The sequence below is a fragment of the Heloderma suspectum genome, chromosome 2 (assembly GCF_057233095.1).
Source record: "Heloderma suspectum isolate Gila_16-S chromosome 2, 16-S_ref, whole genome shotgun sequence".
NCBI classification, from domain to species: Eukaryota; Metazoa; Chordata; class Lepidosauria; order Squamata; family Helodermatidae; genus Heloderma; species Heloderma suspectum.
In genome coordinates this window covers 295837186-295864917 of record NC_139459.1, presented here as the reverse complement: position 1 = coordinate 295864917, position 27732 = coordinate 295837186, and the positions used below count along the sequence as shown (strand labels likewise).

Sequence of the window (27732 nt, the reverse complement as noted above, 5' to 3'; positions counted from 1 at the left end):
ACTTGTTTGCTATTGAGGGCCACATTCAGGGATGAGTGGTGGATCAGGGACACACCTCTGAGTGTTTGAGCACACACGTGCACACTTATACATACTCCTGTGCAAATATATATGCACATGCTCATGTATTCTCTCTCTCACACACGCACGTGCGCGCGCACACACACACACACACACACACACGCCCTTGATAAGCTTCTGAAGAACCACAGGGTTTCCTAGAACAATCTGAAAATCACTGACTTACAAGATCTTATTGGCAATTAATTATTTTGGCGCTGAGATTGTTGATACAAGTATAAACATGTATCCATTAATGGACAGCTTAATTCTGCACAAATAAAGTGTAGTGAATGCTTCTGGCTTTCACTCACGTAAAGTAGATCCTGTCATACCAGCAAATAGTGAAGTATTCATCAAATGTAATTTGTATATGGATTGATACTTCAAATAAGAAGTAGTGATTCAGCTAAGTAATTTTAGAACCTGGACTTAGATGGCCATGTCTATTAATTCAGTTGTGAAGTACTCCCACCCCTCATTCCATGCTTTACAACTGCTTCCACATTCCTGATTTGTTAGAGCAAAACAAACAGACCAAAATTGTTTGCTGCCATCATCATCATCGTCATCATCGTCATCGAAATACTCGAAGGATGTGCAGGTCTGTATTTTAAACTCACTTAAATCATAGTGCCATTCTGACTGCAGGAATAAAATAGAGTTTGCTTCTGCTGCCCTAATGCTAAACATATTTACTTGGGAACAAGCACCTTTTTGTTGTAGAAAAGCAGAATATATCAATTTTGTAGATTGTGTTAGTGTGTGTTTAGATCTTTGCACTGCAGCTGCTGTTTATCTTAGTTCTTGCTTTGTTTTTATTCTGTTTTAAACTTATACTTTTTGTACTGTGTTTCACTGTTTTTGTATTTTATGGTTTTAAGTTTGTTCTGTGAACTGCCCGGAGAGCTTCAGCTAATGCTATCCACAGAAATGTCATATATACATACATATATGCATAACACACTTTTAAAGTAAACATAATAAAATGAGAATCTGTAAACAGGTACCTGACCAGCTGCCAGGCCCCTCACACTGGGCTGGTTTGCACGTCAAGGTAAGCAACTGTGGATTAATTCACTTGCAGAGCTCCAAGATCATGTTGGCCACCATTATGAATATGCAAGCTGCTGCAGGGATGTCACATTATGTAAAGCTGTGCATCGTTGGTTATTTGAGGGATAAACAACCCTCAGATAACCCTAGAATAACCCATGTTCAACCCTCAAATAACCCATGATGTGATGAATTAATCCAGGGTGGCTTACTGTGATGTGCAAACCAAGTCTATAATATGTTTTTAAAAATAAGAAAGGATGCTGTGGTGATCAGTGCCAAGCGCAGTGCCCCTGGCATGCCTGTGCTTGCCAAGGTGGACACCGCACCTACTTGACACCCATCGTCTGTTGCTCTCTGAGTGGTAATTTAAGGTCCCTGGGCTGTGGGGCCCTGGACTTTGGCCCTGATAAGACGTACATTGAGTGAGTCCATCATAATAACATCTTCCTGACTAAATTTAAGATTCAAGCAGTTCCAATGACAGCTGGTTCATTTCTAAAAATGAATGGCACAAATTCTTTTCAGCACTGAAGCAAATTAGGTGGCAAATTTGGTTCCTTGAGAAATACTTTCTTACTCTGAGGGATAGAGTTGAGTGCTAGTCATTCTAGGATTCCAGCACACAGGATCACTTTTGTAAAAGGAGCCTGTGATTACACACAGGTGGGAATGTTCAGTCAGAACTGGCTATCCATGCCATTCCCCCCCCCCAATAAAATATATGAGCAGGACCCCACAGGAAGCTAGAATCTTGCTCATTATTTAACTCAGAAATATATATGCAGAAAACCAAATCTGATGGAATAATGTCAGAAGGAGATTCCAGATTTTGAGCAGTATCCCGAGGTGGTTTGGGAATTAACAGCCCGTTCACATAGATGATTCTGGCATCCATGGTTAATTCTAATACATATATTTATAATGAAATGAAAGTCCCCCTCACACCATTTGTTCTTCTCCTATATGCTATGTTGGAAAAAATAAGGATACTTGGAAGCTTTTAAAGAGCATTTTAAATGCATGATTACAGGTATGGGAGAAATAATGTTTGGCATCTATTAGCCTTTCAGTTCGGTTTTATATTGATTATATTGCAAACAATAAAGCTTATGTACTGGAGAAAAGGGGAAGTTATTCCATAAGCATCAAATAAGTCAGCACCAAGCTTGGCACAACTGGGGAAAGAGGATTAGACTTCAAAAAAAACCAAGGGAGTAAATTTTTGGTCTATACTGAATCAATCAGGAAGATCAGTTCAGCACTTTTGAACTACACAGCAGGTGCAAAGATGTGCATTGACACCTCTCATGACTGATGCCAGAGCAAAAGCACAACTTTGTTGCTGCAGATGAACACCATTCAACAAATTTTCTCATCAAAGATGTGAACAGGCTGTGATGACACAGCAGTAAGAGAGAACTCTCTGGTGACTTGTTGCAATACATCTGCTGTCTTCTTATATACAGAGCTCCAATGAAGAAATCAGAAACCTTGAAAGAATAGATACAAGCCAAAGTAAAGGCAGAAAAGTAATACATTCTCTAGAGAGTGCAATTATTTATAATAGTATACCTTATTTGAATATGTATTATTTATTTACCATTATTTTTTAGGCTGCCTTTAAGGGGAGTACTCTTTTATTTACCACAGATCTAGGCTGCTTCCTTGCCCACCATTTAAATTGTAATTGCCATAAGAACATGTGTGAACAGACTGCTGGACTAGATAAGTCTTTGGTCTAATTCAGCATGGCTCTTCTTACACTCTTATGTTTAACATAAAGAGAGTCCTGATGGATCAGACCAAAGGCCTATCTAATGCAGCACTCTGTTCCCACAGCGGCCAACCACCGGATGGCTATGGGAAACCCACAAGCAGGACATGAGTACAATAGCACCCTCTCACTCACTTTCCCCAGCAACTGGTATGCAGAGACATTCTGCCTCTGATACTGGAGGTAACAGAAAGCCATCATGACTAGTGGCCATTCTTCATGACTAGTGCCCATTCTTCATTCACTCATTTTTATGGAGAATTCAGATTATGACATTGCCAATCTGTTGCATTTTAGTATGTTCTGTGTTGTCTTCCCTACTTTACTGTTTAATAGCTCTATTTCATAATAAACAAAAAAATATTAATGAGAGGAAAACCTATAATTAAAGCACAGACCTGGAATCATAGAATAGTAGGGTTGGAAGGGGCCTACAAGGCCACTGAGTCCAACTCCCTGCTCAGTGCAGGAATCCAAGTCAGAGCATCCCTGACAGATGGCTGTCCAGCCTCGTCTTGAATGCCTCCAGTGTGGGAGAGCCCACCACCTCCCTGGGTAGTTGGTTCCATTGTCGTCTTGCTCTAACAGTTAGGACGTTTTTCCTGATGCTCAGCCAGAATCTGACTTCCTGTAACTTGAGCCCATGATTCCATGTCCTGCACTCTGGGATGATCGAGAAGACATCCTGGCCTTCCTCTCTGTGACAACCTTTCAAGTACTTGAAGAGCGCTATCATATCTCCCCCCAGTCTTCCCTTCTCAAAGCTAAACATGCCCAGTTCTTTCAGTCTCTCTTCATAGGGCTTTGTTTCCAGTCCCCTGATCATCTTTGTTGTCCTCCTCTGAACCTTCTCCAGTTTGTCTGCATCTTTCTTAAAGTGTGATGTCCAGAACTGGACACAGTACTCCAGATGAGGCCTAACCAGTGCTGAATAGAGGGGAACTAGTACTTCCCGGGATTTGGAAGCTATGCTTCTATTAATGCAGCCCAAAAGAGCATTTGCCTTTTTTGCAGCCACATCACATTGTTGGCTCAGATTCAGCTTGTGATCGACAACAATTCCAAGATCCTTCTCGCTTGTAGTGTTGTTGAGCCATGTATCCCCCATCTTATAAGTGTGTATTTGGTTTCTTTTTCCTAGGTGCAGAACTGGGCATGTATCCCTATTAAATGTCATTCTGTTGTTTTCTGCCCAGCACTCCAGTCTATCAAGATCACTTTGAATTTTGTTTCTGTCTTCCAAAGTATTAGCTATCCCGCCCAATTTTGTGTCATCTGCAAATTTGATCAGCATTCCCTGCACCTCCTCCTCCAAGTCATTAAAAAAAATGTTGAAGAGCACTGGGCCAGGACTGAGCCCTGTGGTACCCTGCTCGTTACCTCTCCCCAGTTTGAGAAGGTCCCATTGATAAGCACTCTTTGAGTCCGATTCTGTAGCCAACAGTGGATCCACCAGATCGTTGTTTCATCTAGCCCACTTTGAGCTAGTTTGCTCATCAGGAGATCATGGGGCACTTTGCTGAAAGCTTTGCTGAAGTCGAGGTATATTACATCTACAGCATTCCCACGGTCCACAAGGGAGGTGACTTGATCAAAAAATGAGATCAGATTAGTCTGGCAGGACTTGTTCTTGACAAATCTATGTTGGCTTCAAGTAATCACTGCATTGTTTTCAAGGTGCTTACAGATGGATTGCTTTATAATCTGCTCCAGAATTTTCCCAGGGATTGATGTCAGACTGACTGGTCTGTAGTTCCCAGGTTCCTCCTTTTTACCTTTTTGAAGATAGGGACCACATTAGCTCTCCTCCAGTCATCTGGCACTTCTCCCGTCCTCCATGATTTCTCAAAGAGAATAGACAGTGGTTCTGAGAGTTCTTCCGCCAGTTCCTTTGTTACTCTAGGATGCAGTTCATCTGGCCCTGGAGATTTGAACTGCAGGGAACCTCATGCAGGGAAAAGGAATTGACTGGTTAAGGGGCAATGTGCATTGAACAGAATGCAAGTAGAGACAGAAACTTGCAAAGAGGAAACTTCTAATTAAAAGAGTTGGGGATCTTTGCTGAATGCCCATACTTGTGATGAAATATTATAGAAAGACCTTGGCCATGGAGATGTCCAGCACATCTGGAGGGCACCAGATTGGAGAAGGCTGATCTAAGGTCTATATGCCACAACATATGTTCCTGTTCCTTTCTTGACATGTCACCAAAATCCTTGTTTTTTGTACGTTTTCAACATGAGGTTCTTGAAATTGCTTACAACACATCCCAGTTTCACATTTGTGTCTATAATTGATTCAAAAGTGTTTACACTGACTTCCCCATGTCACCTTGATATAAAGCCTTACGAATTATTTTACTAGTGTGTGTTAGCGGACACATGTTACAAAATGACTCATTATAGAAGCTGTTGAATATATTCTTGAAATCTATGAAGCGTCTAAATTTAGAGGAGGGAGACATTTTGTATTCTCTTCTATGAATATTCTTGAGGTGAATATTTCTTTAGCAATATAATATTTAGTTGGGGGCATCTGGAGACAGATGTGCTGCATACAGGAATAATAAGAGACTATGTTGATATTGCAATGATAAACTGTGTGCAACTGCAATGCCAGCTAGCATCTGAAGCGAAATCTAGGCCATGTGGCTGGAAGTTATCAACCATGATATTGGAAGCAGTTACAGAAGAAGATGATAGTCCTGGCTTTGGCATCCATCACTGACTGCACTGAAATGCCATTATTCATCAGGGAACAAGCCTGTTCTATTTTTCAGGCCTAAAGCAGGTTTTATCCATGAAATGGCAGGCATTACTTTTATTATTTATAAGGTGCCATTGATAGAAATGAGTTTTTTTTTAAAGGTGCCTGCTCCAAAAAAAATAAAGTTAGATAAGGAAGAAAAATAACAAAAAGGAAGTGTGATGGAAACAAAAGAGTTACATAAAAAGTGCTGTGAGCAAATGTGGTTCTGTGGACATGTATTGGGTGGGTGATCTGGGTGGAGTCAACCTGACTCAGCTCTGCCCATCTGGGTACTCGGTGCAGCAGCAACATAGGTTGGAGGGCCAGGGGGAGGGGAGAGTTGCCATGGTTCATAGAACCTGCATTTCTATCACCAGGAAACCACTCCGCCTTGGAGCAGGCCTTGGGGGGCTGCACCTGGTACTGGGCCATAGAGACAGATTGGGGATGTTGCTGGTGTACCGCCCACCCTGCTGCCCAGCAGCCTCCCTGTCTGAGCTGGCGGAGGCAGTCTCGAGTCTGGTGTTGGAGGAACCCAGGACGGTGGTTCTGAGTGACTTCACCTTCCATGCTGATGCCATCTCCAGAGTTCCAGCTCAGGACTTCATGGCCTCCATGACAATCATGGGGTTGTCTCAGCATGTCAACGGCTCAGCACAGGGAGCAGGGCATACCCTTGATCAGGTTTTTGCTCCAAGTTGTGAGATGGGTAGTTTGATGATGGGGCGGGGGGAGGTCCAAGTAACCCCATTGTCATGGTTGGATCATTTCTTGGTGAGATTTGAACTTACGGTGTTACTCTCCTCCTGCAGGGGTGGGGGACCCATTTGGATGGTCCGCCCCAAGAGACTGATGGAATCCAATGGATTTCTGAATGCTCTTGGGGATTTTCCAGTGGAGAGAGCTGGTGATCCAGCCGAGGCCCTAGCCTCACTGTGGAACAGTGAGATGCGGAGGGCCATCGACTTGATTGCACCCGAGTGCCCTCTCCGGCACCATGGAGCCCATTCTGCTCCCTGGTATACTGGGGAGTGAGGTCAATGAAACAGGCTGGACATCAGCTAGCGTGCAAATGGCACCAAGCACGCTCTAGAGCACATAATTGTGCCTACTGCATGGTAGTATGGGCAGCAAAGAAGGTTTATTTTGCTGCCTCCATTGTGTCCTCAAGTAGCTGTCCAGTGGAGCTCTTCTGGGGGGCCCAGGGGCTGTTAACACCTTCCCCAGTAAATGGGGTCCTGACCTCATCGAGGACCCACTGTGACGTCTTTGCTTCGCACTTTGAAGACAAAATTGCTTGTCACAGCAGTGAACTTGATGCTGTTGTTAGTGCAGTACAAGTCAAGGTGTCTGATGCCGCTATCTGCCCAATTTTGTGGGATCAGTTGCAGTTGTTACAGCCTGATGATGTGGACAAGATGCTTGCAATAATGTGACCGACCACGTGCCCTCTTGATCCCTGTCCCTCCTGGCTAATAAAAGCTAGCCAAGGGGGGTATGACTGGGTGGGTCTAGGGAGTGATAAACACTTCCCTACGGGAAGGGGTGGTCCCTGCTGTCCTTAAGGAGGCAGTAGCTTGGCCACTCCTGAAGAAGCCCACTCTAGACCCAACAGTATTCGACAACTTACCACCCAGTTGCAAATACCCCTTTTCTAGGGAAGGTACTTGAGAAGGTCCTGGCAGAGCAACTGCGGGCACTCTTCGAGGAGACTGATTATCTAGACCCATTTCAATCTGGGTTTCATCCTAGTTAATCAGGGACTGAATCAGCCTTGGTCATCCTCATGGATGACCTTTATTGAGAGAGGGATGGAGGAGTGCAACCCTGTTAATTCTGCTCGATCTCTCATTGGTTTCTGATACCATTGATCATGATATCCTCCTGGATCGACTCCATGGGATGGGTATTGGAGGCACTGTGCTATCCTACCTACGGGGCTGATTTCAGAGAGTAACATTGGGTGACTATTCCTTGGGCCCTTAACAATTGAGCTATGGAGTGCCACAGGGTACCATCTTGTCCCCAATGTTGTTTAACATCTATATGGAGCCACTGAGAGTGGCCAGTAGGGGATCTGGAGCTAAATGCCATCAGTATGCTGATGACATGCAGCTCTGTCTCCCTGTGACATCTGAATCAGGAGAGGCTGTGCAAGTCCTGAATCAGTGCCTAGACTCAGTAGTGGGCTGGATGAGGGCCAATAAACTGAAGCTGAATCCTGGCAAGATGGAAGCCCTGTAGGTGAGTGGTTCCCAGGTCCAGGAGATAGGCTCATTGCCTGTTCTGGATGGGGTTGCACTCCCTCTGAAAGATCTGAAAGGTCCGTAGTCTGGGGGTACTCCTAGATCCATCATTGCCACTGGAGGCCCAAGTGGCCATGGTGGCTTGGAGTGCCTTTTACCAGCTTCGGATGGTTCGCCAGCTATGGCCTCTCCTGGACAGGGATAGCTTGGCCAAAGTGGTACAGGCATTAGTAACCTCAAGACTGGGTTACTGCAATGCACTCTATGTGGGGCTACCCTTGAGGCTGGTCCGGAAGCTGGAGCTAGTGCAGGATGCAGCAGCTTGGCTGTTGTCAGGAGCTGCACCTTTTCAGCATGTGACACCTTTGCTGAGGGAACTGCACTGGCTGCCTATTCACTACCAGGCCAGGTTTAAAGTATTAGTACTAGTGTACAAAGCCCTAAATAACTTGGGACCAGGATACCTGAGAGCGCGCCTCCTTCCCTACCAACCTGCCTGGTCACTGAGGTCATCAGAGGGCATGTTCCTGGTGGTTTCACATGGACCCATGGCCCAGTTGGAGTCCACCAGGAAAACAGCCTTCAGTGTGGTGGCCCCCTTGTGGAATTCCCTGCCTTTAGAGGTCAGGCAGGCGCCAACATTGTGTTCCTTATGGCGCCTTCTGAAGTCAATGTTATTTCAATAGGCCTTCCTTGCGTGACCAGCTACAGTTTATTACATTCCACCTTATTGGGATTTGTCTTTTTAAAAAATGTTTTCAGTCTTTTAACTTGGTGTTTTATTCTTTTACCTTGTTGTTCACTGCTCCAAAATCTTCTGATGTGGAGCGGTATATAAATATTGTAAATGAATAAATGTGATTCTGTTATGGTTGTTTAGGGGAATTTAGCCAGGAAAGAGTACAGATGAAAGCTATGGGGAAATAGAAAATCTTGAATGATGAAGAGTGGCAAAACATAAGCATTCTGTTCTAAATATGGTTGTCAGTAAGGGAGAATCAACTAAGTTGGAGGAATAAGAGTCAATTAGAAGTTCTAAGAGCTTGAAAGTGAAGACCATAGAGAGGTCTACAAAAGAAACAAATCTGTTACCGCAAACTCTGAGGAAAATAATGAAATTGTGTTGGATAGCAATAAGGATATATAACTAATAAAGCCAGTTCAGGAAGGCTCAATAAACTTGCCTTAATTGGAAAGGAGAATAAAGTTAACAGCTGCATTTTGAACAGGACTTAAAAGTTCAGTGAGACAAAGGTAGTCAGGGTAACTTTGCAGTACAAGTAGATAACACATGAGAAGATTATTATATTACAGAGGTCTGTGATGGCAAAATTGCTAAAGACAGAGTGGATTTTAGAAAATTACGGAGTGAGAAATGGCATGGAGGGAATTTGCTCTAAAGTCTCTGAGGCTAAGATGTAGACACAATGTTTTTATCTTTAAGTAGTTATTTTAATCTAAAGGAAAAGAAGAGAGCAAATGTTAATTTTTTCACATATCAGTTCTAAGAAAATAATGGTTGGATATCACATAACTGAAGGAAAAATATACAGTAAGATAAAGCTTGATTATGGATGGTACTTAACTAATATTTGTATTATGAAAAAAACATAATGGCTATTTGCATGTGCTATATTTTCAAATGCGTAATTCAATCCAGGTTTAACACTTAGCATGCAGCTTCATCCAATGCATGTTTACTCCAAAGTGAGTCCCACTGAATTCCGTAGGCCTTGTACAAGTGCTGGCATTTCAGAAAGCAAATTACTTTTTAAAAGCTCTGAATACCATGAGAATACAATTCAGCCAATGGTAAGCATCTTTTAAGCTATGTTACACCAATAAACACAGATTCCCAAACTGGAGTTTGCTAAGAAAACACGAATGACTGGTTCAGGGAACTGTTTACATGGTTGAATCAAAGGGCAGAGGTCGTGTTTAAGCCTCCACCATGCCCACTGGTTTTCCCCTGCAACGCTGCTCTGAAATAATTCAATTGACCCTTATGCCTAGAATACCCAGCCAGGCCACCTGTGATGCCACTTTTACCTCTCCTTCAAATCCTTTCCTCAAACAGACCTTTCTCATGAAGGCCTTGCTTAATTCCCCAACTCCTGCAGTCTGTATCCTCAACCACAATGACGTTGCGGACATTGTAACTTTCCTTGCTCACATCCAGGTCTTGCTGCTCTTCAGATTCCTGTCCCTCCAATCTTTCCAAAGTCAAACATCTTCTGGGCAAGGATCTTCCTTTTTGTATGTGTTTATGTTGTAAACTGCATTGGAGATCGTGTATGAATAAAATTATACTAGCAGTGCAAATACACGACACATGTAAAGTTCTTTATTTTCATATTAATTTCAGCAGTAAACTACTCATGCTTGGCAAATTTAGATACAAACACATGCTAAACCACAATCCTAAATCTGTTTAGCTGGAAGTTCTCAGGGCCAACTTAGACAATACCTTAAGAGTGCAATCCTATCGAGATGATGTCAGGGTTGGATCGGAGCCCAGAGGGCCCCAAGCAGTTCTGATTCTGAAGAAGAGGTAGAAACTGTGGAAGAGGAACCCATGCGCTGTCCAGAGGCGCAGCCGGCGGGAGAGCCCCTCCCTGCTCACATTCCTGAGTGCCAATGACCCTGGCAGGGAGAGGGAGGGACAACAGCAGTTTTTGGACGCTAGGCGCCGGGACAAGCGGGAGATGGTGGGCGCCGAGAGGTGCTCAGCCCGTTTGGCGCGACGGCAACAGCTGCGCCCCGATGCCCCATGGGAAAGGGGTGGACTCTCTCCTCCTAGCCCATAAATTCAGAGGTTTCCTGCCTCTTCCCTCCAAACAGAGACCAACTGATTCACTAAGGTTAGAACCCTCCTGGTAGGCAGCTCTCATAAATCTTCCCCTTAGGCTCAGACAATTAGCATCTGTAAGCCTCGTTAGGTTGAATAGAAATAAAGCCTTGGAAAACAGGCCAATTGTCTGTGTGTTGATTCTGGCTGAGGATTTCAGAAGGCAGCAAGAGCACTCCCTCCTGACAGATAGGCGTCCACCTCCGAACTCGAGCTGACCACCTATCCAAAGCAGGGCAGGAGAAGCATGGACGGGATCGTTCCCTCCACGCTCCTCCTGCCCTGCATTTTTGGCTAGACAGCCGATGGTGGCTGTCCAGCCACGGGAGCATGGAGCGGGGAAGGAGGCTGCTGTATGACAGATAGGATGCGTCGTACATGCAGTCGCGCCCTCCCCGCTCCAGAACGTTCCCAGCCACTCCCTTTTCGGTCACTCCACGCTCCTCTTGCGAGCATGGGGGATGGGGCTGTTCCATGCTGCCTCTGAGGCAGCACGGAAGTGCGTGGAGGTCAGTTCCCAGAGACACTGACCTCGGAGTGCAGGCTCTGAGGTCAGTTCCTGAAAAATGACATGGGTGCATGACTTATGGGTGTCATAATGGGTGGATGACTTATGCCAGGGAATGCATGGGGGAAGTGCAACCCTGTTAGTTCTCCTGGATTTCTCAGTGGCTTTTGATATCATCAACCATGGTAACCTTCTGGGTCACCTACCCAGGTAGGACTGGAGGGCACCATGTTACATTGCTCTAGTCCTTTCTGGAGGGACGTACCCAGAAAGGGTATGCTGGGAGACTCCTTTTCCACCTCATAGCCATTGGCCTTTGGGGTTCTATCTTGTCCCCCACTAGACGTCATCTGAAGGTCTGAGCTAAAGGGCCATCAATATGCAAATGACACACACCTCTCGTTTTCTAGTCCCAGAGGCGGTGGGAGCCCTGAACAGGTGTCTAGAAACAGTTTTTGGATGGCTGAAGACGAACAAGCCGAGGCTTAATTCAGATAAGATGCATGTACTGTGGGTGGGAAAACTTGCTGATCTGGATGGAGGTGTGAAGCCTGTGTTGGATGAGATTGCACTCCACCTGAATGACCATGTGCACAGCTTGAGGGTTCTGCTGGACTTGCACTATCTACAGAAGTGCAGGCGGCAACCGTCACCGGGGGTGCCTTTTATCAGCCTAAGCTGATTTGCCAGCTGCTTCCCAGTCTGGTGAAAGCAGACCTTGCTACAGTAATCCATGCTCTGGTTACATGTAGACTACTATTGTAATGGGCTTTAAAAGGGGCTGCCTTTAAAGATGGTATAGAAGCTTCAGCTGGCGCAAAATGCAGGCACGCAGTTGCTTGGCAGTGGGTTACGTGATCAGAGCATATAATACTGATTCTGCACAAGTTGCATATAACACTGTTCTGCACAGCTGCATAGGTTGTGCATAACTCTGCCCAATTTGAAATATTGCTGATCACCTTTAAAGCCTTAAACGTCTTGGGGCCAGGTTATTAGAAGGACTGCCTGCACCTATATGAACTGCCTGGGCTCTAAGACTAGCCACTTGCCTGATGGTAAGATCTATTAGGATGGCAAGCAAGAAATAGGGCCTTTTTGGCAGCAGCCCCATCCTTCTAGACTATCCTACCACAGGATGTGCGTGTGGCTCTCCCTTTGATTTTCAACAGGCCTTAAAGACCTGGATGTTGCAGTTAGCTTTTAAATGAATGGCTGCCCATCTTTATTTTATAAATTGGGGAGTTTTGACTATTTTAAAAAATTCATGCCGCCATTTTAGTTAATTGAAGTTTATATTTTATTGTTTCACAGTTTTATCTTGAGGAAACTCTCTCAAAAGGCTGCATAAAAATACTTCAAATAAATAGCAGTTGTGTGCGCCTACTTTATCGAAATCAGTGTGTTACTTACGCACCCGTAACTGTACAGAATTGGGCTACACAATCACCGTAGCAAGTACCACTCCGGCAATACCGTGTATGCAGATCCTGGTGCTATATTCCCCCCCGGAGCATTCTCTTGGGCACCTTAAAGACCGACTGTGGCATATGACGAGAGCCGCTTCATCAGATGCATCATCAGCTTGAGCAAGAAAAACATTAGCAGTTACGGCGGCAATCCCACGCGCACGTACCTGGAGGTAAGTCTCGCTGGGCTCAGCGGAACCTACTTCCGAGTAAACATGCACAGGGTCGCGCTGCGAGGTGCCCCAAGAGCGCCGCGTGTGACGGCTGTCGCGGACCACGTCCGTCCATACGCTGCTAGCGTGGATCGCTTCCTCCGAACTGCGCCGGCGACGCGATTCTTCCGGCCTCTCCTCCACCCCAGGAAATCCTTCAGGCCCCGTCGCTTCCTCGCCGCCCGTCTTTCCTATTTGAAGCCGCCGCCCCCGCTCCTTGCCCTGCGCGGCCCCCTCCCCTCCGCCTCTCCAGAAGGCCCCCTCCCCTCACGCAGCCGCCGCCGCCACGAGCCATCCCCCTCCCCTCATTTCCGCTTGCGAGGCCCTTCCCGGTCCAATCCTTCTCGCCGCCTCCTTTCCGCCTGCCCTCCCCTGCGCATGCCTGGGTTATGCAACGGGCCCAGCAGCGCCCGTGTCCCAGCGGCAGGGCGGCGGCGGGGCCGCTTAGGGGGCGGGCGGAGGGGGGAAGGAGTAGCGGGGGGAGCCGGCCCGGCCGGCGCTCTTTTAGCTGGGAGACGGGGCGCGGGCCGCGCCCGCCCCCCTGCCCGCCGCCTCCCCAGCGGCGCGGAGCGAGCCGGCAGGCGCCGCGAGCGGCATCGCCACTCCGGGCCAAGTCCCGCCTGTTCCGCGACGGCGAGTGGGTTGGTTTCCTGCGCGCTGTGGCGCTCCCCCCTCTCCTTTCCCTTCCCTTCCTCCTCCCTCCCCCCTCCCGCTCTTTCTCTCGCGCTCTCTCTCTCTTTTCCCTCCCTTCCTTCCTTCTCCCGGCAGTAGGAGCCGCAGCGGCAGCAGCCACAGCAGCAGCAGCCCGAATCCCCCGAGCCATGGCGCTGTGAGAGCAGCACATGGCGGCCGCAGCAGCCATGAGCCCCCCACTAATCCATACAACTCCCCCCTGAAGAGCCACCGTGTAACTGCAGCCGCCGCCAGCCCACCCAACAACCCACCCGCCTTAGTTGAATAATATCCTCTCTCCAGCAGCCCGGGCTCCATCACTTGCCACCACTGCCCGCTCGCAAGTATTCATTCCTCCTGCTGCCTCCCCTGGACCGAAGGCTACTACTACTCACCACCAGCCGCTAGCCAGCCCGCTCTGCCGCCGCCGCCGCCACCCAGTCCCCCTCCAACAGCCAGCGCGATCCCCCCGCCGTTGCCGCCATGGGAGTGCAGGGCTTCCAGGACTACATCGAGAAACACTGCCCCAGCGCCGTGGTGCCGGTGGAGCTGCAGAAGCTGGCCCGGGGCAGCCTGGTGGGTGGCGGGCGCCAGAGGCCCCCGCAGACGGCGCTGCGTCTCCTCATCGACGCCGACAACTGCCTGCACCGGCTCTACGGCGGCTTCTACACGGACTGGGTGAGCGGCGGGCAATGGAACCACATGCTGGGCTACTTGGCGGCGCTGGCCAAGGCCTGCTTCAACGGCAACATCGAGCTCTTCGTCTTCTTCAACGGCGCCCTGGAGAAGGCCCGGCTGCACGAGTGGGTGAAGCGGCAGGGCAACGAGCGCCAGACCGCCCAGCAGATCGTCAGCCACGTCCAGAACAAGGGCACCCCGCCGCCGAAGGTCTGGTTCCTGCCGCCCGTCTGCATGGCGCACTGCATCCGCCTGGCCCTCATCCGCTTCCACATCAAGGTAAACCAGCGGGGGCGGCCTGCTCTGCCGCTCTCCGTCGCCCCTTCCCCACTCTCCAGAGCCCCCAACTCCTTGCACCAGCGCCCCCTTGCTTCTGCCTCCCTGCCCCATTGCACCAGCGCCCCCTTTCCCGTGCCACCTTGCAGCCCTTCTCAATCCTGACACCAGCGCGCCCCCCTTTCCCTTGGCTGTCCCTTGTCGACACTTGCTGTGGTAGTCCTCCCTTTGCCCCTTTTCACGCTGCCAGGGAGGCGCCCCCCCTCCCCGCTTTCCTGGGCGTCCCTCTCGCAGCTGCCCTGGCGCCAAGGAGCGGCCAACTCTTGGACTGCTTTCCCTCGCCCGTGGGAGCCCCTGGGCTCTTGGCCGCGGTTCCTCTTCGCTCCACCGGCTGGGGTGGAGGGAAGGAGGGGCAGCGCTCTAAGATGGCAGCAGGTTTTGCCCTCCTGGTTATGGCTCGACTGATTTCAGAGGGAGGGAGGGAACTTCTGTCTCCCCGTATCCGCAAAATGTCGTCAAAACCTGGCCGTGTTGGCAGCTTGGGCGGGGAGAGGAGGTGCTGTGAGTGTCCTGGGAACGTGTATGCTCACCACTGGCCATTAATGGTCACCCAAACGTGGCCAAAAAGTTTATGTTGCTTCTGCCTTGGCCATGGACTCTCGCCCCCGCTGGGGACGGAGCAGAAATAAGTAGTCTCCTTGCCTCCTCATTAGTAGCTCCGGAGCTGCAGGGTGCCCTTAGCTGGCAAAGGGGAGGGCTTAGTAAGCACCCTGATGCCCTCAATCTCTACAGGGATTTTTCTATTTATACATACCTGCCCAGCTTTGAAAACCAGATGAGGGTGATCTGGAACACCCGAAGGTCCCCATCCACAATCAGAGAAGTCCTAATGAGTTGCCATTACTAAATTTGGTGCTACACCCATCATGTTGTTTCCACACTATTCCTGAGGCTGTATTTCTGCTTCTGGTGTTGTAAGCACTTCATTTTTTGCCTCTAGCTTTCACCCTCACCAGTCCTTGGGCGGCCTTTCATATTCTGCATCTCAGGTTCCACTGATTTCCCCACGCTCGTAATAGTGTAAGATGGAAAGGGAGGGCGGGTTGTTGTTCACCATGTTCATCTGCGATTGAGAGTTAGAATATGAGTAGGTAGAAAAATGAATCTGCAGTCCTTGTGCTCTAGATCCACCCTAGTGATGTTTCGAAGTTTGTGCAGTTTGCATCTTGAAAACTCCAGTGAGGTGTTTTCTGACTCCATGTTGTTCCGGGGGCCATTGTTCTGATCACTCAGATTTATAAAATGTCCCTTGCAAGCTAAATAGCCACCCTTCTGGAAGCAGACTTCACTGGAACCAGCTATTTGTTTTTCTTAAAGTACAGTCACTTTTGCATCATGTCTCATCACAACTGAATACTGAGGGGCTTTAGACATGAATTTGCCAAGAAAATGAAAGCAAGCAACAAGTTTTTAAACAGACAATTTGCATTTAAAGGGAAGTTCTGGCTCAAACTATCATTAAAGCTTGAAGTTTGGAAGTCTTATAAAATAATTGCTATAAACAAGTTCACTTTATTAAAACGTTCTCATGTAGTTTTAAAGTCTTCTACTGTACAGGCATGAAAACCATGCAGGTGTTACGTGTAATTATGTAAATTGACAAGTGCCTAATAGTGCTGAAAGTTGTAAGCTACACTTTGATTACTGTTTAGCCTTGATTGTTTTTACATTAATATCAATGTCCTTTTGATGACTGTGCATTTTCCCCAAATCATGTACTTAAAAAAATCCCTATAATATTTTTCTATGATAAAGATTACATTAATATTCTTTCAATAGACTTTGTCATCAAAGTAAAATCAGTTAGTGAAAGTGTGTAATCCTTGGGATATTCTGCCTGAACTCTTATGAAAGAGAAAAATAATAGTGTCGAGCACTTACTTAACTAGACTTTTGTCAGTCCTGTTGCATAGTATAGTAAATATTATGTGACCTTCAGAGCCTTGTGCATATCTGTAATCAGAGCTTAACATTATCAGGCTTTTGTACTGTTCTTTTGGAAGATTAAACTGCAGCTGTAACCAGGACAAAGGATATTTTTTTCAGGTTGTGGTGAATTTTCCTAAAAAGAGACAACTTTCTTGAAAACATTTAAAAATGAGGATTTTGAGAGTTAACTTTTTCTGAGTTGAGCGAAACAAAAAATAACCCTCTACTTGTTTTCTGGAGGCTTGTGTTAAATGATAGTCTGTTTGGAACGCATGTTTTAAGGCCTAGAAATCATCCTGCATTTTAGAGAGGCAGTGATACTTCAGACTAAGTTGATGGTGGAAGTCCCACCCCTTGTTTCAGTTGTAACTGGTGAGAAATTTTATAAGCCTACAAGTTGACAGATCTAGTGTAATGATTGGCTTATAGGAGTGACAGACGTGAAGTGTAGCACTACAGTGAACACGTTAGACTGTTCTGTTCATATATGCTTGTTAAATCCTTCCGAAGGGAAATGGGAAGCTGTTAAGTGCAACCACACTTCTCTCTGTAACTTAATCAGATGTGACGTGCATTTCTAATAAAGGAGTAAACGATTGAGGCTAGAAACTTGTTCCTACAGTAGTCCATGCTGAAAAATTTCATGCAGAAAAATGTTGTAGGCCTCATAGGATGAGAAGCCTGGATTTGAGTGAATCTTGTTTACTGATTTCAAGGAGTGCTGATGTTCAGAAATTTTATTAGAAGAAAGGCCTGCCTGTCCATCACATAATTCATGTTGTCTCTTGTGAAAATGGATATAAATGACAAGTGCCTGCATATCTCCCTCACTGCTATATATTAAAAAGTGTGATACTGCTTGTTAAAGTAGTTTGTAGTGCAAAACTCTAACTTTGCTAGTAGGAAATTCTAGGTTGACATTTTAATTTTCTTTAGAGGCTTATCTAATGTACTGGATTAAGGCATAATACACAGTTTTTGCCACCTATAATTCCAAACTTTACCTTACTTTCCAGACTGAATTTACTGTATCCCCATATCTTGCTGTTTGACTTGTTAAAGATGTGATGGTAATCCTATATATCATATTGAAGCCAATATGCAGTTCTAATATGTTAATAAATTCTATTTTAATTCCTTAAGATTTTTTTGCTCAAAGAAGTGAAAAATATGGAAGTACATCTAAAGTTTTTAAAAAATCATTTTTTGTACAGCAGATTTTAGCTTTTACTTTCTTGTGTAGAAAGCAGTGGCATAGTCCTTTAATTCTTCAGTATGTTTTATGTTTGCATATATAAAGCTTTATAGCAAACCTTGAATGCATAAATGCTGCTGATGTTTTTATGCTGCACTGGTAATGTTCATTGATTTTTGGCCAGTATGCCATTTTATATTTGTATTTTAGTGATTAGTATTGTGAGTTGCCTTGAATGTCACTTGTGGATAAAAGGTGGGATAGAAATATTTTAATAAATAGATATAAATCTATAGAAATTTAAGATACATTTTGTTGTGTTGACAATTGGAGCAAGAATTCATATATAATACATTCCTGTGCTGCTAAGTCAAATGAGGTAAGAATTCATGAGACTGATACTTTGAAATCTCGAGTGTGTTATTGCTAGCAAATTGCATAGTCAGTGGAAAATCTGTAGCGTATAAGAAGAACATAGGAAACACTATTCAGAACACATGCTATTTTATCAAAACAGCATTTTATTCATTTATAATTGCAGGTTCAGATTATGAGTTCATAAAACAGAAGTTAAACTTTAGGAGTTTTAAGTAAAACTTTCAAAGAAATAGTAATATATTTAGTTTGATACCCAACACTTAACATCTGCATGTCTATATATAATAATCCACATTCTAAACCAAGATCTTATGACAGTACAAACCGTAATATTTTTGCTATCATTTTGGGGGTCTGATTCTAGTGCTTACATATGTTTAAGAAAAAGCATTGTAATACCGGTTGGTCTCTCATTTTTGTTACTATTTACAAAATCCTTGCCATTTCTGCATATATTGGCAGCATGTGGGATGTTAAACAGAATGCATAGTTATTGGGGCTGTTCAGAGGTCACGCTAAGCTGTGATGGTCAGAAAATTTGCACAAACCACGGTGGCTTAGCGTGTCATGGGGGGAACCCACTAACTGCGGTTCTGGAACCACCCTGGGTAACCACGCCCGTGCAGCAGAGTTAGCTTATTATTATGTCTGTCGTGTTCCCCGGTGGTTAAAACAGGCTCCAGGTGGTGTACAGGCCATTACCATAGAGATGGCTGCCTAGAGTGTCTGCTGCTTCCAGTGATGCTCTAGCTGGTGCGGATTTTCTCTATGGTTGCTGGGCATCACAATGGACGGAGCAGCTGGCACGTGCATTTTCATGGCATGAGGGCCCCGAGATCACTGGCGGCAGGAGGATGGTTACAAAAACTATGGAGGGTGATGGTTATGGGAACCATGTGGTGCTGTGTGGTTCCTGGTCGTGTGATGGGTGTGCGTGTTGTGGTTATGCTAACCCTCCACAGTTACCGCAACCACCCTCGCCCCGTGCGCATCTGAACAGGCCCATTGTGTCATAGGCAGGGTGCCCATGTGAGTCAATTGCTGCTTTCCCTTGAGAAATCAGATAAGTGGCAGGAAAGGATAACCCCTGTCTGTGTGGGTGTGTATGTTGTACATGCATTCCACAGAGTTCAAAATGCTTTTGGACCAGGATATATGAAGGATGGCCTTCCACATACATATGTTGTACACTGTGATTGTTGTCAGAGATCCTGTTTTACACCCCATTGTCGTCAGAGGTCTGGCTGGCTGGGATGTATGATGGGGTCGTTTCACTTGTGATGCCCAGGATGTGGAACGCAAAGTCCTGGGAGGCCTGATTGGCTCCTTCTTTATTTTGGCATGTTGTCCAAACCATTTTGTTTTGCCATGCCTTTGGTTTGGTTTAGCTTTCCCTTGTTTTGTAATATCTGGCTCCTAGTTTTTAAGTTTGTGTTTTTGTTCTATTGATTATATATTGCTTTGATTAAGTGACCTTTCTGCAGAGCCTGTCAAAAGCCAGGCTATAATACTTCTGTTAATAAAGTAAATAAAAATCAGTGGATTTTTAAACTGGATTTTAAAATTAAATTTTTATTAAACATTTCAACCATAGTAAGTGTCTTTCTTAAAAATAATAACCTAGTTTAAAAAGGTATCTGTACTCTTGTCAAACACTTATTAAACTATGCACTTAAAACTGAACCATTGCCATCTATTAAACCTATCGAGGAAAGCAGGGGTGGGCAACTTGTGGTCTTCGGATGTTATTGGACTGCAACTCCATCAGCTCTAGCCAGCACAGCCAATGGTAAGGGACAATGGGAGCTGCAGTCCAAGAACATCTGGAAGGCCACAAATTGCCCATCCCCTAGTAAAAGCTGCTTTGCTATGTAAAAGAGAAAAGGCAGGGGAAGGGGGGAAGATGATTCTGAGGTTAAGCATGATAAATGACGCACTGGCTGCATTCTGACATCATGCTAAGCTGGGGGTTGGCAGTATGATGCCCCTGGGAATCGCTGTGCTCATGGGCATCTCTCCCTGTGCACTTGCAAAATGCCCTGCTGATACCTGCGATTTCACTTTGAAGTGCCCGCCCCAGGAATGAAGGGAATGGGGATACTTGGGGATTGCAGGAAGGAAACTGGGGGTGGTGGAAGGGCTGGGATGACTTGGGGGAGAGCTGCAGGTAATCTGATCGGATGGGAGAAGGAAGTGGGGAAACCAGAGGGTGACCGAACATGGGGGGGGAGGGCGGGGAATCAGGGAAATTGGAGCTGGGATAGGGAAGACCACATAAAGCAATGGAAGGGAATACAGAGGCCTGTGGGGGCACTCAGTGGGAAGGGGAGAGTGGGAAAGAGGTGTGATGGGTAGGATCCAATGGGGACCTACTGCTGGCGGTGAGCACCAGTGCTTCCCACTGCACACATGGCCAGCCCTTGCAGCAGCGATGTAGTACTTCCAGGGGCAAGTCCCCAAATGACTGGAAATGCAAGTTCCTGGAAGGGGCAGTTTGCACCTTCCAGAAACGTATGTTTCCGGTCATTTGGGGGCTTGCCCCAGAAATGCTACACCGCCACCACCTGTGGTAGGGGCTGAGTGTGTGCCGCCGCAAGGAACACTGGGAGCCAGTGCTATTCCTGGCAGAAGGTGGGGCAAAGAAGGAGCTGCAGGTGGATTCAAGGCTGGCTGATGAAAATGTCAAACCAAAGGAGAAGCCCTTCTGGTGATCTGCCAACACCAGAAGGCCAAGATGGAACCTAATAAGTTATGGGTTAGAAGCCACTTAAAATGAATATGTGTGTTGTATGGTAAATATTTGCTATGCAAAGGGGGACTACTATGTTTCTGAAAGGTGCTGGGGTCTTGTATGTCTTTTATGTAGATTTCTTTGTAGGCGTGTGGCAGGTGGAATTGGGGAACACTGCTTATTCTGATATTTCTCTCCTCTTCATCTGGTGAGATCAGGAGTGGCTGTTAAGGTTGTGTGCCTCCTTCTGAAGTACTATCCTGTTTGTAGAACAAAATGTTTGAACTGGGGCATTGAATGTTTATTTGAAGGTGGAATCTCCATTAGCTCCGGCTATAGTGTTTAAATGAAGGGAAGATTATTCAGAACGGCACCAAAGCTTGGTTGGAGTGTATTGGACATTACATTGTGACACAACACTGTATACAGCATGGAGTACAGAAACCTGGAACTGCACGTTCTCAGTGTTAAAACTTCTTTTTTTTTTTAACATGAACTGTTAATTTATATTTCAGCATGTTTGCACAGTTTGGTATTAACTTTTAATGTGTCCTTCTCTTCTCTCCCCCCCCCCCCTTTCACATAGGTTGCACAGAGCATTGAAGATCACCATCAAGAAGTAATTGCTTTTTGCCGAGAAAAAGGTTTCCATGGCTTGGTTGCATATGATTCAGATTACGCATTGTGCAACATCCCTTACTATTTCAGTGCCCATGCCCTAAAACTGAGCCGTAATGGAAAAAGCCTCACGACAAGCCAATACCTGATGCATGAAGTTGCCAAGCAACTGGACCTGAATCCAAATCGGTTTCCTATTTTTGCTGCTCTTTTAGGTAGGTGGAATGTCACATGGAAGTCCACCTTTAAACTGATCTTATATTTATTTATTGATCGATCGATTGATCGATCGCCCATCTGGCTGGTCACCCAGCCACTCTGGGCAATGTACAATAATAGAAACAGTTTAAAACAATAAAATTCTACATTAAAAACATATTTCTAAAAATACCCTAACCCACCCCAAATGCCTGCTTGAACAACCACATTTTTAATGTGTGGCGGAAGCTCATTAAAGAGTGGGCATGGTGGAGTTCCCTAGGGAGGGAGTTCCTCAGAGTGGGGGCCACCACAGAGAAGGCCCTCTCCCATGTCCTCACCAGCCTAGCTGTCCTGGCTGATGGGACAGAGAGAAGGCCGTCCAAGGATGAACTTGTTAAGCAGCCTGTCTGGTGTTGCTGGAGGTGCTCTTTAAGATAGGCTGGGCCGGAACTATATAGGGTTTTAAAGGTCAAAACCAGCACCTTGAATTTGTCCCGGAAAACAACTGGTAACCAGTGCAACTCCTTCAGCACTGGAGTGATGTGATCTTGTCGGTGGCTGCCTTTAATCAGGCAAGCCGTTGCGTTCTGCAGCTTCCGAACCGTCTTCAAGGGTAACCCCACGTAGAGCGCATTACAGTAGTCTAGACGAGAGGAGACCAGGGCATGTACTACTGATGGGAGCAGATGGTCAGGAAGGTAGGGGCACAGCCGCCGTATCAGATGGAGTTGGTACAGCGCTGTCCGGCTCACAGCTGACACCTGTGCCTCCATGGACATCTGGGAGTCTAAAATGACTCCCAGGCTGCGGACCTGGTCCTTCAAGGGTAGCCGTACCCCATTCAACACCAGGTCAGCATCCCCCAACCTCCTCTTGTCTCCCACCAAAAGTACCTCGGTCTTCTCAGGGTTCAGCTTCAGCTTATTCCTCCCCATCCAGCCACTCACCATCTCCAGACATTTGGACAGGGATTCTACGGCCAACCTTGGTGAAGATTTGAACGAGAGGTAGAACTGCGTGTCGTCCACATATTGGTGACGCTGCACCCCAAACCTCCTATTGATAGCCCCCAGCGGCTTCACATAGATGTTAAATAGCATCGGGGAGAGGATGGAACCCTGTGGCACCCCACAAGTGAGCGGCCATGGGTCCGAAACCTCCTCTCCCAGTGCTACCCTCTGGTACCTGCCGGAGAGGAAGGACTGGAACCACCGTAATACGGTGTCTCCAATGCCCAACCCCTTCAGGCGGTCCAGGAGGATACCGTGGTCAACGGTATGAAAAGCTGCTGAGAGGTCGAGGAGAACAAGGAAGGAGCATTCACCCCTATCCAGAGCCCTCCTCATATCATCCACCAAGGCGACCAAGGCCATTTCTGTCCGATGCCCAGGCCTGAAGCCCGACTGAAATTGATCTAGATAATCTGCTTCTTCCAAGTGTGCCTTCAACTGCATCGCCACCACCCGCTCAATCACCTTGCCCAAAAATAGCAAAGTTGAGACTGGGTGAAAGTTGTTCAGAACTTGGGGATCCAAGGAGGGCTTTTTTAAGAGCGGTCTTATCACTGCCTCCTTGAGAGCTGATGGCATCAGTCCCTCCTCAAGGGAGTCGTTTACCACCACCCTGATCCCCTCACCCAGCCTCACTCTGCAGCTCATAATGAGCCAAGATGGGCAAGGATCAAGTAAGCAGGTGGTCGGCCTTACAGGTGAAAGCACCTTGTCCACTTCATCAGAAGGAAGAAGCTGGAACCGATCCCACAAAACTGGTTTGCCACAGGCCGCCTCTTGCTCACTAACTGTATCCACAGCGCATGGAATAACACTCCTAATCCGATCAATTTTATCCGCAAAGTGCCTTGCCAAGGCCTCACAGGAGGCCTTAGAATGCTCCAGTAATACTGGAGCAACTGGACTGGCCATGCTCCGGGCCACTTGGAACAGCCTCCTGGGACAGCACTCTGCAGACGCAATAGAGGCAGCATAATATTCCTTCCTGCTTTCACTGCCACATGATAGGCTGAAGATACAGCTCTAGCCCGTGTCTGATCGTTTTTGGAGCAAGACTTCCACCACCAGCACTCTAGCCGACTCACCTCCTGTTTCAGAGCTCATAACTGCGGATTGAACCATGGTGCAGTCCGAGCCCTGTTCAGGGGGAGAGGGCGTTTCGGAGCCACCCGAACTAATGCCCCAATGATTGCAGTATTCCAGCCACCCACCAGGGTCTCGACCAAGTGGCCATTGGCGTGCTCCAGAGAATCCCCAAGCGGTGTCAGGAATCCATTTGGATTCATAAGACGCCTGGGGCGGACCATTTTAATGGGTCCTCCACCCCTGCGGAGGGGTTGTGGAACCGAGAAGTCCAACGTCACCAGATAGTGATCTGACCATGACAAGGGTGTGGTGGATATACCCCCGACTTCCAGATCACTCCCCGCTTCTCCAGAAACAAACACAAGGTCTAGCGCATGACCGGCTACATGGGTGGGCCCAGTTGGAATAGGGTGCAGCTCCCAGGAGGCCATGGTCTCCATGAAGTCCCAAGGTGCCCCCGTGGGGACGACCTCTGAATGTACATTGAAGTCCCCCAACACCAATAAGTTAGGGGACTGTACATGCACATCAGAGACCACCTCAAGCACCTCAGCCAGGGAGTCAGTTGTGCAGCGGGGTGGACGGTACACGAGCAGAATCTCCAGACTGCCCTTCGAGCCCAACCTCCAGTACATGCACTTGGCAACTTCGGTCTCCCAGAGAGGGGGTCTGGTGAAGAACAAGATCTATCTATCTCGGTAGATAACAGCCATTCCCCCTTCCCGATCCCCAGCCCTTGGCTGCTGTGTGTATGAAAATCCAGGTGGACACATGGCTGCCAGAGTTGGAGCCGTGGCCTCAGCCAGCCAGGTCTCTGTAATACATGCCAGGTCTGCACCCTCATCCAGGATCATGTCATGGATGAGGGATGTTTTCTGGATAACAGACCTGGCATTGCAGAGCAGCAAACGAAGGCCCGAAGATGGAGTCACGCCTCCCCCAGCCATCCTTTGGCTCCGGACAGGCCCGGAACGGGACAGATATTACACATCTCTCCCTTGTTCCCCTTACCTGGCATGGTCTGCCCCTAGCACTCCACCAGCGCCTGCCACCCTGCCTCAGTATGTTCTGGCCCCCAACACTCCCCCCACTGCCTCTGTCAGGTGGACACATGCCCCCTCGCTCCTGCCTATCAGGCAGGCTACCCACCCCTAAAAACACAACAGAATCCCCCCAAAACCCATCCCCCACCAACAATTAAAAAAAATAATAAGAAACCAAAAAAACCCCTTGCAAATACGTTAATGGAAGGACTATGTTTTTCTACATTCACTTATGTATGAGTTCATCCTTTTTAAGGTTGTTGATTTTGTTGTAGCATACGCACAGTTAAAGGAATGAATGAAAACTTGGTATCTGATGCCAGTCACTCTTACTTGGAAATAGGTACATTTGTTTAAAGATGTACCTATGTACCTAAAGTAATTCTGCAGTCCTAAACATAATTTGCTTGGAAGCAAGTGCCACTGATATGAGATATGCTTTCAGATAAACATGTTCCTGCATTAAAGGTAATATTAGGAAAAATGTAGATTCATTGCCTTATGAATGCTTATTCAGTTACTGTAATTTCAGTACTGGAAGTGAAATTTGAATTTGATTATTATTATTTTTTCTAGTTCTATCAGGCTTCACTAATTCCAAGTGCAGTTTCAAAATAAATAGTAGTATCATATACTTTTTTTTAATGTAATAATTTTATTTTTTATAAAGAGAAGAAACAACAACAACAACATAGACACACAATACACATACACTAAAATATCTCTTAAGATTGTAAGAGATCTACCTTTGGCTCCCCTTACACAACAAATGCTTATTATTATTCTGTACTTCTTATCTTAGTTGTATATCATACACTGAGTTCACAGACATCATCTCATTTCTCCTAATTTTTAACCATCTCAAGAGTTCAAAATCCACATACATAAATATCATTTTTCTCTATTTCTTGTACAAATTCTATAAAAGGTTGCCAATCTAACATAAATTTAGTTGTTGATCCTTCTTTAATTATACTAAGTTTTGCCATCTCTGCCAATTCCATCATTTTCATGATCCACTCGCTCACAGATGGTATTGTTTCATTCTTCCACTTTTGTGCATACAATAACCTTGCAGCCGTTGTCATGTAGAGAAAGAGGGTTCCCCCCTTTTACGTGTTTATCTGTTAGACCCAATAAAAAAGTTTCTGGCTTTAATTCTATAGTAGTCTTTAATGTTCTTTGAGCTAAAGACTGTATTCGTTTCCAAAATATTTTAGCTTTTGTATCATACTCTTTTTTATGTAGAGCAAGTTACATAGAGTATGTATTTTTAGGGTTGTAAAAGCACTGCATATTATATATTACAGGTAATCACATTCTGCCTGATGAAGATTTGGCATCATTTCATTGGAGTTTACTTGGTCCAGAACACCCACTAGCTTCTCTTAAGGTACAACTTCAGTATAATTTCTGGCCTATAAAATATGTTCTATTATGGGACAACTTTTAATATTGTTGGATGCTTCCTGAGAAATTAAAGATTGACCTGCAGTCTACTTACTTTAAAGTAGTACCAAAGACTTCAAGAGCACTACTGTGGATAAAATGTGTTAGACTGCAACTGATACCTTTAAGTCTTTTCATAAATATACTAATAGTTGGGTAATGTACACCCTGTTTTTCTAGTTCTCACCTTATCATACTAGCACCAGCAATTTGTTGCAGGTCTGACAAAATTCACTCTTCTCCTTCCCCACCCTTTTTTGGGGGTGGGGGCTGATAGCTCTGGGACAACAGAATGTGTCTTCAAGTATAATAGATATATCTACAAGCTTAATTTTAAAGTTGAAAGAGTTGTAAAATGGCTAGTTTGGCAACTTTTATGAAAAACCAAGCCTCTTCAAAACCTAATCAGAGCTTGTGTGTTGGTGAACCAGAGAACTGTCTCCACCTGCTCTGTATAAGTTGGTCATTTAGACATCTTAAAGAACAGTGGTGGTTTTGGTTCTAGTTCTCTGGGAAGATCTGTGGTTTGTTAGACTTGGATGGACATGCACAATTGGACATGTGTTCTACTGCTGACATCTGGTACCTTAAAAGGTTCTTTTAGAACTATATTGCTTTTTATTTACATAGTGGAAAAACTGATTTCTAGTAATCCAAAGAAAATTAGTTCTGTGAGATGAAAAAGTTCAGAAGACCCTTCCAGGAATTAGTAACCAACGGTCAAGAAATGGCAAACTCAAATGATGGTTTAGACAAGATAGGTACTTTCTGGCTTTCTTGAATGCCATCACTATCATCTAGATACGTGTATAAAATGTCTTGCATTAAAAAGTCCTGTTGCTGAAATTACTTACCATCATGGTTAAAAGTGTGGCAGGAACTTCAGAAAAACTTAAGGTCATACCTTAAGTCTATCTAATTCTTCATAGCGGTTGTGTAATACTTTTTATGTTGGTTGCTTGAGCAAATGTGTGCTCTGGGAATGGCTCTAGATGAATCCTTCTCTTTAGATAGGGGGTGTGGAAGAAGCTATTGAACACAGGACAACCTAATCCTAACCTTATTTACTTGGATGTAAGTTCTACTGACGCTGGAACTTGTTTTTAGGTAAGTGTGTTTAGGATTGCAGCCTAAGATTCTAAGAGTGCAGCCTAAGAACCCAGCACTGGATTCTGGAAGAATTAATTTCTTTTTCCTTTTTTGCGTGATCATTTATATTCCACTTTTCATGCCCATTAAAAAAAAAAAAGTATTGGAAGGAACAAACGCACCCTTGTACTGCTCCAATTTACAGTATCACAAGCCATGACGTCTAGAGCCCTCACATGTAGATAGGCTGCTAATCTGCATGCAGGTTGCTGCTCTTACTTTCACTCTGTATTAAATAATGTGAGTAGAGTAGTTCTCATTCACCTTCTGATTGTGAATGCAAATTAAATGGCTTTTTCTTTCACATAGACAGTCTTGCAAGGGTAATTCAGC

At 45.8% G+C, this 27732-nt stretch overlaps 1 protein-coding gene across 3 annotated transcripts in view; it reads left to right on the top strand.

The window, feature by feature from the left end:
• Positions 1–13395: 13395 nt before the first annotated feature.
• The window catches only part of FAM120A (family with sequence similarity 120 member A), a 76269-nt gene continuing 61932 nt past the window's right edge, over positions 13396–27732 (top strand). Inside the window, exons 1-4 of one of the 3 annotated variants that reach the window (XM_084839974.1) lie at positions 13396–13561; positions 13900–14553; positions 21430–21676; positions 26112–26194. In XM_084839974.1, the coding sequence (XP_084696100.1) occupies positions 14080–14553; positions 21430–21676; positions 26112–26194 (804 nt within the window). In that variant the 5' untranslated portion in view covers positions 13396–13561; positions 13900–14079. Of the gene's footprint in view, positions 14554–21429; positions 21677–26111; positions 26195–27732 lie in introns of all 3 variants that reach the window. The other 2 variants (XM_084839975.1, XM_084839973.1) reach the window with 2 other exon arrangements.